The sequence below is a fragment of the Diabrotica virgifera genome, chromosome 2 (assembly GCF_917563875.1).
Source record: "Diabrotica virgifera virgifera chromosome 2, PGI_DIABVI_V3a".
In the NCBI taxonomy this organism is placed as follows: domain Eukaryota; kingdom Metazoa; phylum Arthropoda; class Insecta; order Coleoptera; family Chrysomelidae; genus Diabrotica; species Diabrotica virgifera.
The window spans coordinates 238,149,440-238,166,850 of NC_065444.1; the positions used below are offsets into that span (position 1 = coordinate 238,149,440).

The 17,411-nt window shown below is 37.0% G+C and overlaps 1 protein-coding gene across 2 annotated transcripts in view; it reads left to right on the top strand.

Moving 5' to 3' along the window:
* LOC114330885 (neuroendocrine convertase 2) overlaps positions 1–17,411 on the top strand; it is a 423,318-nt gene that overhangs the window by 266,253 nt on the left and 139,654 nt on the right. For both annotated transcript variants that reach the window (XM_028280306.2, XM_050644389.1), the window contains exons 7-8: positions 3,367–3,542; positions 7,454–7,666. In XM_028280306.2, coding sequence (XP_028136107.1) covers positions 3,367–3,542; positions 7,454–7,666 — 389 coding nt within the window. The remainder of the gene's footprint in view (positions 1–3,366; positions 3,543–7,453; positions 7,667–17,411) is intronic.

A 17,411-nucleotide genomic window follows, 5' to 3' on the forward strand; every position in this document is an offset into this window, starting at 1 on the left:
CTTGCTACTGTCATTTCGGAGTCGACGTTTGTATTGAATATATTTGTATACTATACTCCAAAAAATATGACTGTTTTCAACATGGCAACAGAATACACTTGCGTGCTTAAAATAAATTGTACAATTGATACAGATACTGCTGTGAAATTAATTAGTGAAAAAACATTGAAAACTGCAAAAGAAAAATTAAATATTATTAAAAATTAAAATTAAAATTTAATAATTAAATTTTAATCCTATCTTCATTCCCGAAATTCCTTTGAAAATTATTCTGTTAACTAATTTCAAAATAAATATACAGGGTGGTTCATCTTATTCGCCTCGGTCTCTGTACGGAAAACCACTTGGTATTTTAAAAAAATTTCTTCACAGAAATATACAGGACCTTTAATACTACAACCTAAAAATAATGTGAATTATACAGGGTGTTCCAAAAAAGAATGGTATATCAAAGTTTTATTTTTCTTATAGAATGCCCTATATCTGATGATATTATTGAATTTATCTTAAAAAATAAGATATACTTTCATAAGGGTTCCCTATACCTAAATAGAGGGTGTTTTGATTTATTTCGATTTTTATAAAAATGTAAGGTTTTAGAAAAAAATAAATATCTACGAATCTAAGAAGCAGTAACAAATTCTTTCTTGGATCTTAATAATAAACTATTTAGCATACTTAAACAGATACTTATTGCAACAAAATTTCTCACAGGGTGGTCAAAATATGAGATTGTTCTATTAACAAATTCAAGCTGTAATAACTTACTTATTTTAAATGGAACACCCTGTATCTTAATAGTCTATCGCGTAAAAAATTTACTTAGCTTTCAATTTGTACTAGGGTTTCCTATACCTATCTTTTTACAGGGTGGTCAAAATATTAGATTGTTCTATTAACAAATTCAAGCTGTAATAACTTACTTATTTTAAATGGAACACCCTGTATCTTACTAGTCTATCGAGTAGAAAATTTACTTAGCTTTCAATTCTTATTAGAGTTTCCTATACCTATCTCCCTTCATTTGTTAAATATTTAAAGATTTACTAATTTGTAAGATTTAAAAATTAGAATTAAATACATATGTCGTGGTTATGTACAACACATCACCAACACCGGCAATATACTTAAATATCTTAGTCAAGATAGTTTCGTTAATAAAATTAACATTTTTATCATTTAATCACACAGAGTGTTCTTATTTTAAATGACATACTCGATATTCTATTCTTTATAATGGAAGATATTTAAAATCTCTTCAATTCCATGTTAACATTCTCAATACATATGTTATTCTGTAAATATAAATTCCCATGTTATTCTGTAAATACCCATTTTTACATATTTTTGTACAATATTCTCGTTTTCGTCAAAGTAGCCATTGCATTTAATTGTTTGTAATTGCGATTTAAAGATTCAAACAAAAAGTGGCGTTCTTAAATTTACTTAATAACCGTTGGGTTAAGATAGGGAAAGTACTTATACGGAACGAAATATAATTTAAATATATTCCAGAATACGGCATCTAATATAGGGTATGCAGTTTAAAATAAACATATTATTCAATTTCACATGTAGGCCAAAATCAACTAAAATAATACAACACGCTGTGTGATTACATGATAACAATGAAAATTTTATTAATGACAGTATCTTGTCTAAGTATATTGCCGGTGTTGGTGATGTGTTGTACATAAACACGACATAGGTACTTATGTAATTCTAATTTTTAAAGATTACAAATTAGGAAATCTTTAAATATTTAAAAAATGAAGGGAGATAGGTATAGGAAACCCTAGCAAGAATTGAAAGCTAAGTAAATTTTCTACTCAATAGACTAGTAAGATACAGGGTGTTCCATTTAAAATAAGTAAGTTATTACAGCTTGAATTTGTTAATAGAACAATCTAATATTTTGACCACCCTGTAAAAAGATAGGTATAGGAAACCCTAATACAAATTGAAAGCTAAGTAAATTTTCTACGCGATAGACTAGTAAGATACAGGGTGTTCTATTTAAAATAATTAAGTTATTACAGCTTGAATTTGTTAATAGAACAATCTCATATTTTGACCACCCTGTAAGAAATTTTGTTGCAGTAAGCATCTAATTAAGTATGCTAAATAGTCTATTATTAAGATCCAAGAAAAAATTTGTTACTGCTTCTTAGATTCGTAGATATTTATTTTTTTCTCAAACCTTACATTTTTATAAAAATCGAAATAAATCAAAACACCCTGTATTTAGGTATAGGGAACCCTTATGAAAGTATAGCTTATTTTTTAAGTTCAATTCAATAATGTCATCAGGTATAGGGCATTCCATAAGAAAAAATATAACTTTGATATACCACTCTTTTTTGGAACACCCTGTATAATTGACATTATTTTTAGGTTGTAGTATTAAAGGCACTGTATATTTCTGTGAAGAAATTTTTTTTAAATATCAAGTGGTTTTCCGTACAGAGACCGAGGCGAATAAGATGAACCACCCTGTATAAATAGCGTATGTTTTAATTTTCACTTTTTCCTAAAAAAATCGAAAGGGTTCTCTTATTTTCATCATCACTTGTTTAGCTTTGATGTTATCAACTTCATCTGGAGCTCACTTGATAGGTATTCTTGAGTACTTTGATAAGTGTTTATTAAGTATGTATAATTTACAAAATCAATCGTTTTCCCGTTATTTAAGCTTGAATACTCGTACTTGGATTTGAGCCGAAAAAAAAAATATATTCAATCAACTATAACTCATTTTTAATTAATTCTAAAAGGCCTTTCACGTAAAGAATCTATTCGATTTTTTATTTTCTTCAATTTTGGTAATCATAACTATTTTGGTAAAACTTACAGTTTTTTAATTATTTATGAAAAACCGCTTTACACCATGCATTTGTTTCACGAAAAATTCAAATATTTGATCTTTATTAACTCAAAAAGTATTCATTTATTTTAATAACTTGATATGACAAATTTTGCTTAAAATTTAAGACTACAATAAAAAGAAGAGCATAAACAACAGAAGTCTAAGTAATTTACTTCGTATTAATGATCTCTATAGACTATAGAGTATGTAAAGTTGTTGTATCCCCAAGAGGTATTTGACAATATTTTTAGTAGGTTAATTCTGGATTAGCAAGAACATTGCAGATTGATAGGGCTCTAGAGTATGTAAGGTTGTTGTATCAGCCCCATGACAGCATTTTTAGTAGGTTAATCCTGGATTGGCAAGAAAGTTACAGATTGATTATTCCGCTCCCTCATTTTAATTTACGTTCAAAAGAGAGTACTAAAAAATTTATTTCTTCTGACTGTTTCAGGATAAATATATTTTATATTAACAGATGTATACATTATTATTTTCAGGAATAAGAATGTTGGACCAACCTTATATGACTGATTTAATAGAGGCAAATTCAATGGGACATGAGCCCAATCTAATTGACATATACAGTGCTTCTTGGGGACCCACTGATGATGGAAAGACAGTCGACGGGCCTAGGAATTCAACGATGAGGGCTATTGTCAAAGGGGTTAATGAGGTAAGGTGAAGCATGTATATAACATCTTTTTAAATTGGTTCACCATTAACTAATAAAATAAAGCATAAGTAAAGAAATAATATAATCTATCTCTATCTATTATTCAGTCTTAAATATCCATCCTTGGACATACGCCTCATTTTCCTTCTACAAACCTTCTAAATTTAATTTGCATACCTCAACTCAGTTTGTAAGAAAAAATTCAACATCCCGTATCTCGAAAACGAAACATATATTTATAAAGCAAACGGTCAATATTTTTTTATGCAGAATTACCCTTTAAAGTTTGTCGCACTTATTTAGAAACACCCTGTATTGATGAAGAACTTTGCTAGTTTTTAAAGTACCTAACGTTTTTATTATCCAACATAAGAGAATGAGTCAAAAAGCAAAATGTTAAGAAAGTCTAAGGCTATAGTTGAGTTTTAATTTCAATATTTTATACACGCTGGAATATTCCACTAGGTGTTCCGAACTTTGAGAAATAAACACACTAACATTGTTACACCCGGTATGCAATGACACTTATGACGTAAGATCCTGCGTAGACGCCGTATTTGTACTGAGACAAATCACAGAAAAGACCATTGAGTACAATAAACCAGCATATCTATGTTTTATAGACCTGACAAAGGCTTTTGATCGCATCCAAGTCGAAGACGTCTTACATTTACTGTATAGAAGAAACATACCAATCAATATTATACAAACCATCGAAAACATCTATTTTCATAGTAGAATACAGGCAAAGATAAATGGGAAACTAACGCAGTTTATACCAGTACAAAGCGGAGTCAGACAAGGTGACTCATTAAGCCCACTGCTCTTTAATATAATAATGGACGAAATAATAGAAGCAGTACGTAAAGGTCATGGTTACAAAATTGGGAACAAAGAAATCCAAATATTATGCTATGCAGACGACGCCGCAATAATCGCCGAGACAGAAGACGATTTCCAAAGATTAACATACATCTTCAATACAACAGCCAAGAAATACAATATGATAATATCAGCAGAAAAAACCAAATGTGTGACAACATCTAAATACGCACTACGATGTAAAATCGAAATTGATGGAAAAATAATAAAGCAGGAAGCAAGGCTTAGATATCTGGGAATAGATTTAACCAGTTAAGGAGATGTTGAAGAGGAAGTACGACAACAAAGCTTAAAAGCAAGTAAAGCGGCGAGATCCCTTAATGACACAATCTGGAAGAACAAACACCTAAGACAAGACGCAAAAGCAAGAATCTATAAAGCTGCAATTAGACCTATATTGACATACACGGCGGAGAAAAGACCTGACACATCTAAAACGAGGCGACTACTAGAAACAACAGAGATGAAAATACGCCGACGAATATCAGGGAAAAGTCTGTTGGATAGGGAGAGAAGCGAAAACATAAGAAGATCATGCAATGTAGAAGACACAAATGGATGGGTGACAAAACGGAAACAGAAGTGGAACGTACACATTAGTAGAATGGCAGATGATAGAATAGTACGAATAGCAAGAGGTAAGTCACCAAATGGACGAAGAAGTATTGGCAGACCAAGAAAAAATGGTGCGACAACTTAAATAATTTAGGAGGCTAATATTGAAGAAGAAACAGGATTTAAACCCTACATACAAGAAGGAAGAAGAAGAAGACGTTATATGTGATTAACAAATAAGAATCACCGCAATTTTCATATTCTACCCAGTTCCATTTCACTTGCGCAATTCTTCCAATTATATCTTCCGGCTTCGTCCTGCTTTTGCACGTCCTCATTTCTTATAGTATGTTCTATCAGAGAAACCCCTAACATAGCTCGTTCGATGGTCTGCTGAGTTGTTATTAATCTAGTGGCTCAACTCTGTAAGTGCCACGGTCTCTATTCCATAGGTCATAACTAGTAGAATACAACTGCTTAATACCTTTTTCTCTGGACTTATTGGTATCTTTTTGTTTTTCAACAAAACATTGAACCTTCCTACTGTTGCCTATTCCAAGTCATTCGGATTCTTATTTATAGTTCTCCCTACCGTTTGATTCAGTTTTCCTAGTTTGGTCGAGTGACCTGGGTACCAGTGGCGGATCCAGAAATTTTGTTTAGGGGGGTCATGGGTCTTGAGGGTGATTTAATTACCTATCTCTGATGGAAGGTCACTTAGTCTTACCAACCCTAGGATACGTGGGTTTACAATTATGGGGGGGGGGGGGTCAGGACCCCCGTGACACCCCTCTGGATCGGCCAGTGCTGGGTACACAATAAGAGCCACACTAGTAGACAAACGGGTACCTAATTTCTAGGCGTGGGCTAATCCGAACCGTTCTCATCTGTGACTTTCATGTCTGTCATGTCATGTGACTGTCGTAAAACTATTCAAAATAATTGTTTTTTCATACAAAATAGTTATTAAGACACCAAGGGTATTATAAGGATAATAACGCTTGAGGTCAATGGTGTATATATAAAGGGCATTTGGCCCGAGGGATATACGTTGACCGAAAGCATGATTATCTATAATACCCGTAATACCTTCAACGAAGCCAAGCGAAAACTCCAAATTGCGTGGAATGGTAAAACACTAGAACACACAGACCAACTTATATATCATGGAGTAATTCTGGACCGGTCCCTCACCTACAGACAACATTACATAAAGAAGAGAGGGAAAGTAACAACTAGGAACAGCATACTCAGAAAGTTTTTTTTCATCTTTAAAGAGGGGGGTCTGGAATCTTCAAAAGACATCGCAGTCCAGAACGCCGGCTGACTGACCTTAGTGCAGGATTCATTCTTCGTAGCCCCAGCGATAGTTCCCGAGGTTCTTTAAAACGCTCTCTCGTCGCCGAGCTACGCCGAATGCCTACCTGCTAAACCAGACCCTGCTCTGTCATCCAGCGCTCCGAAAGCGGAATGATCGCTGCAAGGTCGACATCGCTTCCGAAGCACTTTACCTTCATTTATCCACAGACTGTAAGTAAGGAGACCCTTTCTTTTCCCCGTTTCCCCCTTTTTTGGTCCCAAAATTGGGTTTTTTTTTAGCTTCTTTCCCACAGTCTGTCTCATACAATCTAACTCACCTATTCGCCTCTCATCAAAACTTATTCCCTCTACCTTCTACTTACAATATATTTCCCTCTCCTCCTATCGTTGGTACAGCTGTTTTCCTCCTCTTTTTTCTTCTTGATCACTACACGGAGAGAGTTTTGTATACTAGTCCAACCAGATATATTTTCAATCATTTCTCGCACTGTCACAAAATTCACACCTGTCTCTCTCTCCATTCTGTTCCTTTCTACTATCCATCTGTTACACTCTAGCATCGTATGTGTAACAGTGTCCGGGTGTCTGCAATATAGACATTCATCAGTGTCAGCCTTTCCAAACCTAGAGAGGTAGGCTCTAAAACACCCGTGTCTTGTGAGCACCTGCGTTAGGAAATAATCCAGTCGCCTGTGACCATAGTTCATCCAATCTCTTAAGTTCGGGAGCAGCATCTTTGTCCACTTTGTCACATGCTACTTGTTGTTCCATTCATCCTGCCATCTTTCAATTGACCTTTACCTTTCCTGTCTTCTCTCGGCCATAGTGAGCTCAAGGTCTCTTCTCTCATATAGTTCTTTTCTTTCTACTACCAACACATACTCAGAAAGCTAACGGGAAGTAAATGGGGTGCATGTCCTGGCGTCGTAAGAACAACGGCACAGCCATTGTGTTTCTCAACTGCTGAATATGCGTGCCCCGTTTGGGGCAGATCTGCCCACGCCAAACAATTTGATACTGACTAAATGAGACAGATCTTTCTAGTCGTGCGAACTGGTACTTGCGTTTATTGCGTCTATTCGAAACTATTTTGTTACACCATTGTAGAAACTTATAAAATTCACTGGTTAATATTGTTTTTTTTTTGTTATTAGGGCCGAAATGGATTGGGTAATATTTACGTTTGGGCAAGTGGAGATGGAGGAGAAGATGATGACTGTAACTGTGATGGATATGCCGCTAGCATGTGGACGATTAGTATTAATAGTGCAATTAACGATGGACAAAACGCTCACTATGACGAAAGCTGCTCGTCTACTTTGGCCTCAACATTCAGTAATGGAGCTAAAGATCCAAATACTGGAGTGGTAAGAAAGCTTTTTTATAGATTTTAGTTTTAAAAGTATACATCGATTCTAGTTATACAGACTGTTTAGAGTTTGATTAGATATACCACAATAAAGGAAGCGCTAAAATCGGCAACATAGCTTATGATAATGAGTTGCATTGCCACTGTAGAATAACGAATGACTGAATGAATCGGCGTGTATTGGGTGCATTAGTTGGGCAGCGGGGAAGTGGTGTTTCCATTGTCATCGCGGGTCTTATGCCCGTATTTTTAGACGAGTCTCAAGACCTCGTTGAGTCTTGAGACCGACCTTGAATAAAAGTTGTATTTAGTTTACACACAAATTTTATTCAAGGTCGGTCTCGAGACCCGACGGGGTCTTGAGACTCGACTATAAATACGAACCTTAGTCAGCGGACCACGACATTCCCCAGAGGACATCATTCCCCCAACATCACCGGAAGAAATCAACGAACACATCAGAAACAGTTCACCGAGAAAAGCGCCTGGTCCAGACGAAATAACAAACAGAGCCCTAAAGTATTTGCCCAGAAAAGCTATAGTATACTTCACAAACATAGTGAACGCGATACTAAGATATAAGATATTCCCGAACAGGTGGAAAATGGCCCATGTCATTATGATCCCAAAACCTGGTAAGAACCACACATTCCCGCAGAACTACAGGCCAATCAGTTTACTTCCAGCGATCAGCAAGATAGTGGAAAGAATCATTCTTAGCAGACTGCAAGCGGAAACAAATAGACTAAACATTATCCCAGAAGCTCAATTCGGATTCAGAGCAGAGCACTCCAGTGAGCTACAAGTACTCAGATTAACCGAGTACATAGCAGCTGGGTTCAACGACAGGCAGTACACTGGAGCAGCGTTCCTGGACGTAAGCAAAGCGTTCGACAGAGTATTGCATAAGGGGCTTTTATACAAAATGAGGGGATACGGGTACAGCGGGGCGATGACGAGGCTAATCTCGTCGTACTTGGGCGGCCGGAGTTTCAGGGTTCGGATAGGACAAGTCCTGTCCGAACTCGGGAACCCGGAGGCTGGAGTACCCCAGGGAGCGGTCCTGTCACCCCTGCTGTACACGATATACACCGCTGACGTACCTAGAACACCAGGTACCCTTATGAGCCTATACGCCGACGACACAGCGATAGCGGCCAAACACAGAAATGTAGATATAGCAGTGACCAACATGCAAACAGCACTACAAGAAATAGAGGAATGGAGTATAAAATGGAAGATAGCCATCAACTCGGAAAAGACACAAGCGGTTCTATACAAGAAAGGAAGACAACAACCAGAGGAACAGTTGACGGTACAGAACACCCCCATCGAGTGGAAGAACGAAGCTAAATACCTAGGAGTCATCATGGACAAAGGATTAACCTTCCAAAAACACGTAGAAGCCACAGTCCATAAGGCCAACATAGCGAAAGCAACACTAAGAGGACTTACAGGCAGAAAAAGCAAACTAAGACTAAAAACAAGGTTAAGATTGATAAACAGCATTATACTACCGGTATTAACATACGCATCTCTCGCATGGGGACAAGCATGTAACACCCACAAAAAGAAGATTCAAGCGGTCCACAACAGCAGCTTGAGAGAAGCCGCCAGAGTCCCAAGATACGTAGCAGAAAGATTCCTGTTCAGAGAACTCCAACAGGTGAGAGTCACCGAAATCTTGACAGACAAGGCAAGGGTCAAATTCGCGGAACTGGAGCACCACCCAAGTCACATACTGCGAGAGATGTTAAGGTATGATGAGTTCCACCGATGGAAGCACAGAAGACCGAAACAGCAAATAGTGGAATAAAGCGAACAAAAGTGAAAAGTGATAGTAGTCAGTTCGTAGCTCAAAAACAAGTGCCGAAGATAGCGTTACACACGAAGATCCAACACCACGATCACCTTCAAGGTAAGACAATTACAGAAAATTATAGAAGGGCGCAAGCCCCCAAAAAAATATATATAAAAAATAAAAAGGCGTAAGCCCCCAAAAAAATATAACAAAACAAAAAAATCACAAAAACTCGAGCAACAAGTCATTGGGCAGAGCCCAATAGGGCTCAGCATGATGACTTGGGACCCAAGCAAGCAATTTTTAGTACCGCGGTTAAGTAAGTAAGACGATAAAGGTATAGAGCGCATCACGCTGAGCCTAAGATTTTTGCATTCGATTAGGGTACCACATGGAATCTTATTACCCAGGATTCCATTGTGAAGAGCATTTGGCTACGATAGTTGTGCCCTCATCGCGCATCAGCGTGCTATGGGGGGGGGAAAGGGATGGCCTGGGGCATTGGAGCGAGGTGGGGTGATCCCTGTTTACACTCGGATCAAAACACCTCGCCCCAATGAATTGTTACACCCGAATGTACTCTTTCGAGAGGGTGGACATTCCCACAGGTCGGGTTGAATCAAATTGCTTGCTTGCTTGGACCGCGACATTCGCGATGTGCATCGCTCCGCCCTTTTTTTTCTTCATTGGCCGGAATCTTGGGATTTCCGGCCTTTCTCTTTCCCCATTGGCTGAAATCTTGGGATTACCGGTTACAGCGCGCTGAGTAGTTTCTATAAAAACCGGCGGTTAAAAGTGTCGACATCTCAGTCTTCACGGGCTCCTCCGAGGGTCGCCTGCACTCTCGGAGTCCCGACTAGTAGGGTGTCTAATCTTGGGGCTCAGTGGAGATCTATCGACTTTTATTGAAACACCAAAAGCATTTTTATAATTTATTGATAGAGACTGACACTAGGGTACCTCAAAATCCCCGGGAGAACGTAGCTCTACCGATATGTGGCTTGTATGCGAATTAACGTAAGACTCTTTTGATGAAACTACATATTGACTCGTTGAAGTTACTCGAAGGAATGAATTTAAGGGCACATCTGGCCTTGTTGAGTTGACTCTAGTGAATGATTCTAAACGTATGTTCTCTCTTGTTGGCAACATGAATTGGGTCATAGCCCACACGACCAAAAGAACAAAGATTTTTATTTAGTCAGCACAATTATTGTCCATTACCAAAATATTGTTTATGAATTGCAACAATTAAACAAATGAAATAGCCCGCACATGGTTAAATATAATAACAAATTGGTTCATGTGATATACGGGGTGATAAAAATATACTGTTTAATATCGGATATGAATTATGAATATTTGATATTAAACAAGGGCTCTGTCCTCTTACCGTGTTGAGACTCTGTGGTTGGTAGTTTTACAACCCGAAAAACTTGTGTTTTATTTCTTTATTGCATCCAGTTCCTGCAGAATCAAACTAGTAGTTTGTTTTCATTTTTATTTTAGGTTAATATTGTTACAACTTCTTGAAAGTAACTTTATTCAAACTCAAATACAATATAAACTTTAACAAACTGACAACTGTCGACTACTAAATCTGAATTACAACTGAACTATAGAATGTCAAACACATAATGTTTATATAGTTTTCTGACGTTCTAGATGTCACCAGACATTTCTGGGTTATTCCATGACATCCAGAATATTCTCGTACGTGACTACTTCTTCTTTCACGTCGAGGGACTCTTTCTATGTAGGAACAATCTACGGAACTGTCATAACACTGCTCCCTCCTTTATAGTTATTCGCCTCGAATAACTGGTCTATCAGGGTCTGGTTGAAGCCAACAGGGTGGATCAGTTCCATGATATGGGGCTAATCTCTCAATGTGAACTACCTTGGGTTTAATTCTCGCTGAAAACTGGATGCGGTAGACCAGATCATTTATTTTCTTTAAGACGGTGTACGGGCCTTCCCAGTTTCGTTGAAGTTTCGGACAAAGTCCTTTCTTGCGTGTGGGATTGTATAGCCATACTGGATCACCTCTTTCGAAAGTTGTCCCTGTAGCTTGCACATCGAACCTGGACTTGGCTTTATCACTTTGAAGCTTCAAACTTTTACGAGCAAATTCGTGGACTTTTTCCAGTTTTTCTCTTAAGCTTTCTAGGTACGTCAGGGATGAAGGTTCTTCTTCACAGGTAGGCAATTTTCCGAAAATAAGATCTTGAGGAAGCTTCATTTCTCTTCCGGTGATCATCATTGATGGAGAATAACCGGTTGCTTCATGTTCAGAACTTCTGTAGGCTAACAGGAATAGAGGTATTAGGGTATCCCAATCTTTTTGATTATCAGCAACAAACATTGAGAGGTATTGACAAATAGTTCTATTATGTCTTTCGATCATTCCGTCTGATTGTGGGTGGAGAGGCGTAGTTCGAGTTTTCTTAATACCCAAGATTTTCATTAATTCTTGCCATAATTCGGATTCAAAATTTCGTCCCTGATCAGAATGCAACTCTAAAGGAACTCCATGTCTTGATACGACGTGTGTTATGAATGCTTCTGCTACAGTCGTCGCTTCTTGATTAGGAAGAGGTGCAATTTCAGGCCATTTTGAAAAATAATCCATTGCAACCATTAAGTACTTGTTACCTCTCTCTGTCGTTGGAAGTGGACCGAGAATATCAACTGCAAGTCGTTCAAAAGGCTCTCCGGAAAGATATTGTGCCATTTTACCACGACTTCTTGTTCTAGGGCCTTTTCTACCGTTACATAAGTCGCATTTCTTACACCATTCTTCTACATCTCGGCGACAATTGATCCAATAAAATCTGTCTCGAACCCTGGCCAGTGTTCTTTTTACCCCAAAATGTCCTCCAGACAGGCTGCTATGAAGTTCTTGCAACACACTTTTAATGTGTGATTTTGGCAGTACCACTTGTTGAACTATACGTACTCCATCGGGACTTTCCCACTTCCGATATAATAGACCATTCGAAAGATGCAAAGATTCCCATTGAGCCCAGTACGCCTTTATAATTCGACTATATTTAGATATTTCCTGCCAAAGAGGTCTTACTCCATTTCTAAGCCATTCTCGTATGACTCTTAAGTCATTATCTTTCTTTTGACTCTTCTTAATGTTTTCCAGGGAAGTCTGATCATTATCTTCTTCCTGTTCAACCGTGGTCATGCAGAGACTTACTTCTTCAGTTACGCTCTCTTTTTCTTCAAGTCTTTTACAGTACTGGCATTGTCGTTCTAAACAGGGTCGCCTAGAAAGAATATCGGCATTGTTATGGAGACGCCCTTTTCGATGTACTATGTCGAAGTTATACTGTTGGAGTCTCTCTATCCATCGAGCCACTTGTCCTTCTGGCTTTTTAAAATTCATTAGCCACTGCAAAGCGCTATGGTCTGTTCTGATTGTAAAATTTCTGTTATAAAGGAAGGTATGAAAGTGTTCTAGGTCTTTTATAATAGCTAGGAGCTCTTTTCTGGTAACGCAATAATTCTTTTCTGCCTTTCCTATGGTTTTACTAAAATATGCAATAACTTTTTCTTCACCTTCCTGTTCTTGTGATAAAACAGCGCCAATACCATGCTGAGATGCGTCACGATCCAACAGAAATTTTCCATCTTCTCGTGGATAGGCTAGGATAGGTGCTGTTGTAAGTAGTTTTTTTAAATCTACGAAGGCATTTTGACAATCCGGTGTCCAGTCAAATTCAATGTTGTTTTCGGTTAGTCGATAAAGAGGCTTAGCGATGCGGCCAAAATCTTTTATGAATTTTCGGTAATATGAACAGAGTCCAAGAAAACTTCTAATTTCTTTTTTATTTCCTGGTTTAAGCCAATCTTTAATAACTGAAATCTTCTCTGGATCAGTTTTAATTCCATCTGCTGAAACGATATGTCCTAGATAGTACGCTTCTCTTTGAAATAGTGAACATTTCTTATAATTAAGCTTTAAGTTGGCATTTCGCAGTCTTTCAAATACCTCGCTTAAGTTTTTCAGATGTTCATCAAAGGTTTTGGACATAATCATTATATCATCAAGATATACTAGACATGTTTTCCAAGTAAGTCCTCTTAAAACCATTTCCATCAGGCGTTCAAACGTAGCTGGAGCATTACAAAGACCAAATGGTAGAACCTGAAACCTGTAGAGACCACGGCCAGTTGAAAAAGCTGTTTTGTCTCGATCATCAGGATGTACTTCTACTTGCCAGTAGCCACTTTTTAAATCTAGAGTCGAAAACCATTTAGCACCTGATAAAGTGTTTAGTGTATCATCTATTCGTGGCAATGGATAACTGTCCTTTTGTGTAACATGGTTTAATCTTCTGTAGTCTACACAAAAACGAGTAGATCCGTCTTTCTTAGTTACTAAGACTACTGGTGAACACCAGGGGCCCGAAGCTTCTTCGATGATATCGGAATTTATCATGTCTTGTATTATGTTTTCAACTTCTTTTTGTCTAGCAAACGGTAATCTGCGTGGGGCTTGACGAATTGGTCTTGCATCTCCAGTATCGATTCTATGTTGAACTAGACTAGTACGCCCTGTAGATTTCTCGGATTCAAAAATGTCGTAGTTTTCATTAATAAATTCATTAGCTTTTTCTACTTCTTCAGTTGTTAAGTGATCAACATTTTTGATCAGTTCTTTCGCCAGGTTAGCGTCAACTTGGTAACTTAAAGCTGTATTATTTTTCAAATACTTTTCGCACTTGATTATTTTTTCTATTGGCGTACAGAGTGCTATTTGTTGTTCTTTCTTCAACTTAAAAGGCTTTTTGGACAAATTAGCAACCCTTACTGGAATTATCTCATCTACATTCACGAGGCATCTGGCTATCAAGATTCCGTCATTAACAAGTTCCTCGCTTTCAACAACGCCGAAATGTAAACCTTCAGGTTTTTGACTCAGTCTCGCCAGGACTATACTTTCAGAATTTTGAGGAATTTCTGTATCTTCACTAACTATAACTCTTACTTGAGGTGTAGACTCTTCAAAATTTAGGACTATTTCTTCATTTTCAATAAACAAAATTTTATTTTGAAGATCTATGATAAATTTGTTTTGCATAATGTCCATTCCAAGAATGCATTCATCTTTAATATCGGCTACAAGAAATATGTGTTTTATCAAGGTGTTGCCAATCTTTATGGTCGCCGTTACTTCTCCATGAATTGGAATAGTTTGACCTGAAGCTGTTTCAAGAACTAAGTTTGTTTTACATGGCTGTAGTTTTCTGTTCAGAAGTTCTTTGCGAACAAAAGATCTTGTTGCACCGGTATCAATAAGAAAAGTGCATTTTTGATTGTCAACGTAGCCCTTAAGTAATAAGTTCTGTTCATTTTTGTTGAAAGTATAACTGCGAATTTGGGGGCTTTTATTAGATTCAGCCGACGCCCGCCCCTTAGTGTCGACTTTTATTCGTTTCCCTGGCTATTGTTTGAATATCTGTGGTCAGTTGTAGGAGATCGACTTCTTACATACCTATCTCTACTAATATTTCTAGTAGGACTATATGGTGGGCTTCTGGATGTCGATCTAGGCGACCTTCTGACATCATTATTGTATTCTTCTTTTCTCGCTTGGGATCCACTTCTACAATTGACCTGCAAATGTCCAATTCTTCCGCAGTTAAAACATCTTCTGTTTTGATTTTGAGCTTTTTGTTGATTTTGTTGAAGATTTTGGAGTATGTTCAACATCTGGGACAAAATAGGTTGTTGATTATCTGTGGTAGGGACTTGTTCATCTTCTCGAAATCTTATTTCTTTTAATCTTGGGCGAGATCTTGAAATACTTTTAGCCGCTTCAAACTCCTGGGCTGAAACTAGTGCTCCATTTAGCGTTTTGTGGTGTTGTAATCGGAGAGCCTGTTGCATTTCGATATCATGTAGTCCGTCTATGAATGCCTGTATACCGATTTGTTCAAGAAAATCTTTAGGTGCCTGAGGGTATGCCAAATGTAGTAATCTTTTAATATCAGCTTCAAATTCTTGTAGGCTCTCGTTATGTTTTTGATACCGAACTTTAAGCTGACTTTGAAAAACCTGCTTCAGATGTTGTTGGCCATATCTTGTTTCTAAAGCTTGAACAAGTGAGTCATAACTAGGTGAATCCTGAGGAAGAAATTGAAGGACGGTTGCTGCCTGACCTCGAAGCGACACCACCAAGGAAGCTGCCATTTCTCTTTCAGTCCAGCCATTTGCTTTAGCTGCAGCTTCAAATTGGAAACGATAAGTTTCCCACGCTGTTTGGCCATCAAACGTGGGTGGTTTTAAAATTTTGCTACTTCTAATTATGCCTGGATCAACGATGGAAGAGGAAAGGGCTGTTTGTTCGGATTCGATATTAGTAACTGAAACAATATGAGATAAAGAAGCTTGGGTATTAATTTTGTTTGCTAACTCTACTATTTGTTTTTCTAAACTATATTTCAAATCGTTTTGTTGCTGCTTTAAATCGTTTTGTTGCTGTTCTATTTTATTTTCTAAATGATTTTGTTGTTGGTCTATTTTGTTTTCTAAATAATTTTGTTGTTGTTCTATTTCATTATCTAAACAGTTTTGTTTTTCTTCTAATATATCTATTTTATTAGTAATTCGACTTACCTCTAACTGAAAATGCTCGTGAATTTGGGACAAACTATTCATAATTTCTACCTCTGCTTGTCTACGCCTCTCCTCCTCTTCTTTTCTAAGTTTTTTATCTTCCTCTTTCTCTTCTTCCCTACGTTTCTCTTCATTTTCTTTCTCTTCTTGCCTACGCTTCTCTTCATTTTCTTTCTCTTCTTGCCTACGTTTCTCTTCATTTTCTTTCATTTTTAAAAACCATGCTGGTGGTCCGGATGTATCCATTTCCTTCTCAACTTTAGATGATCTGGTATTTACCATAAACAATTCTCAATATCTTCTTCAATATATCTTAAATCCCACCGCTATCACCAATGTTACAACTTCTTGAAAGTAACTTTATTCAAACTCAAATACAATATAAACTTTAACAAACTGACAACTGTCGACTACTAAATATGAATTACAACTGAACTATAGAATGTCAAACACATAATGTTTATATAGTTTTCTGACGTTCTAGATGTCACCAGACATTTCTGGGTTATTCCATGACATCCAGAATATTCTCGTACGTGACTACTTCTTCTTTCACGTCGAGGGACTCTTTCTATGTAGGAACAATCTACGGAACTGTCATAACAATATTAATGTAATATATAGAAATGGCTAGTGCTTTTTAGAATTATTAGCAAAGACATATTTGTAAGAAATAGCACTTGTTTTTCTCAAAACTAGTGCACTTTTGGCATTGTACTTTATCAAGGCTGGTGCTCCTTCGACTCAGAAGAGTTTAACCTTCGATCCGTCCCCGTAAACGGATCAGTATCCAATAGACCGGGGGTGAACTGAGTAGCCCTTTGCATGGAATAAGAAGGTTTTATGCCCTTTTATTTTCCCTATCCGGAACACCATTTATAGTCCTAGTTGAAAACTAAACAGTCTGTATATTTATTTTAATATTTTTTTTAATAAAAATGTGTATGCATGTTTAAAAAAAACATGTATAAAACCAAATACTTAACATGTCGGGATAGTATCACGAAGTTTTTTTTGCTGGTTTTTTCTCGTGATTTTGAACACGGGAATTTGACTGTCATTATTGCTTGTGGTTGATGTCTTTTTAAAGATAAATCAAAGGCTATGATTTTTTCTGATGGATATTCTGAAGTTAAAGTTGATTTCATGTGATCGTATGAACTATCTTCCAGTTAAGTCATCCCAGGAACGCAACTCAAAAATAACAACAATACCATTTTAAAGTCATCTACGTACTTTAAAATGTATAATTTTATCTGAATTTCCAATATGAATGAGTCAGATAATGTTAATTTATTAGAAGAATTTT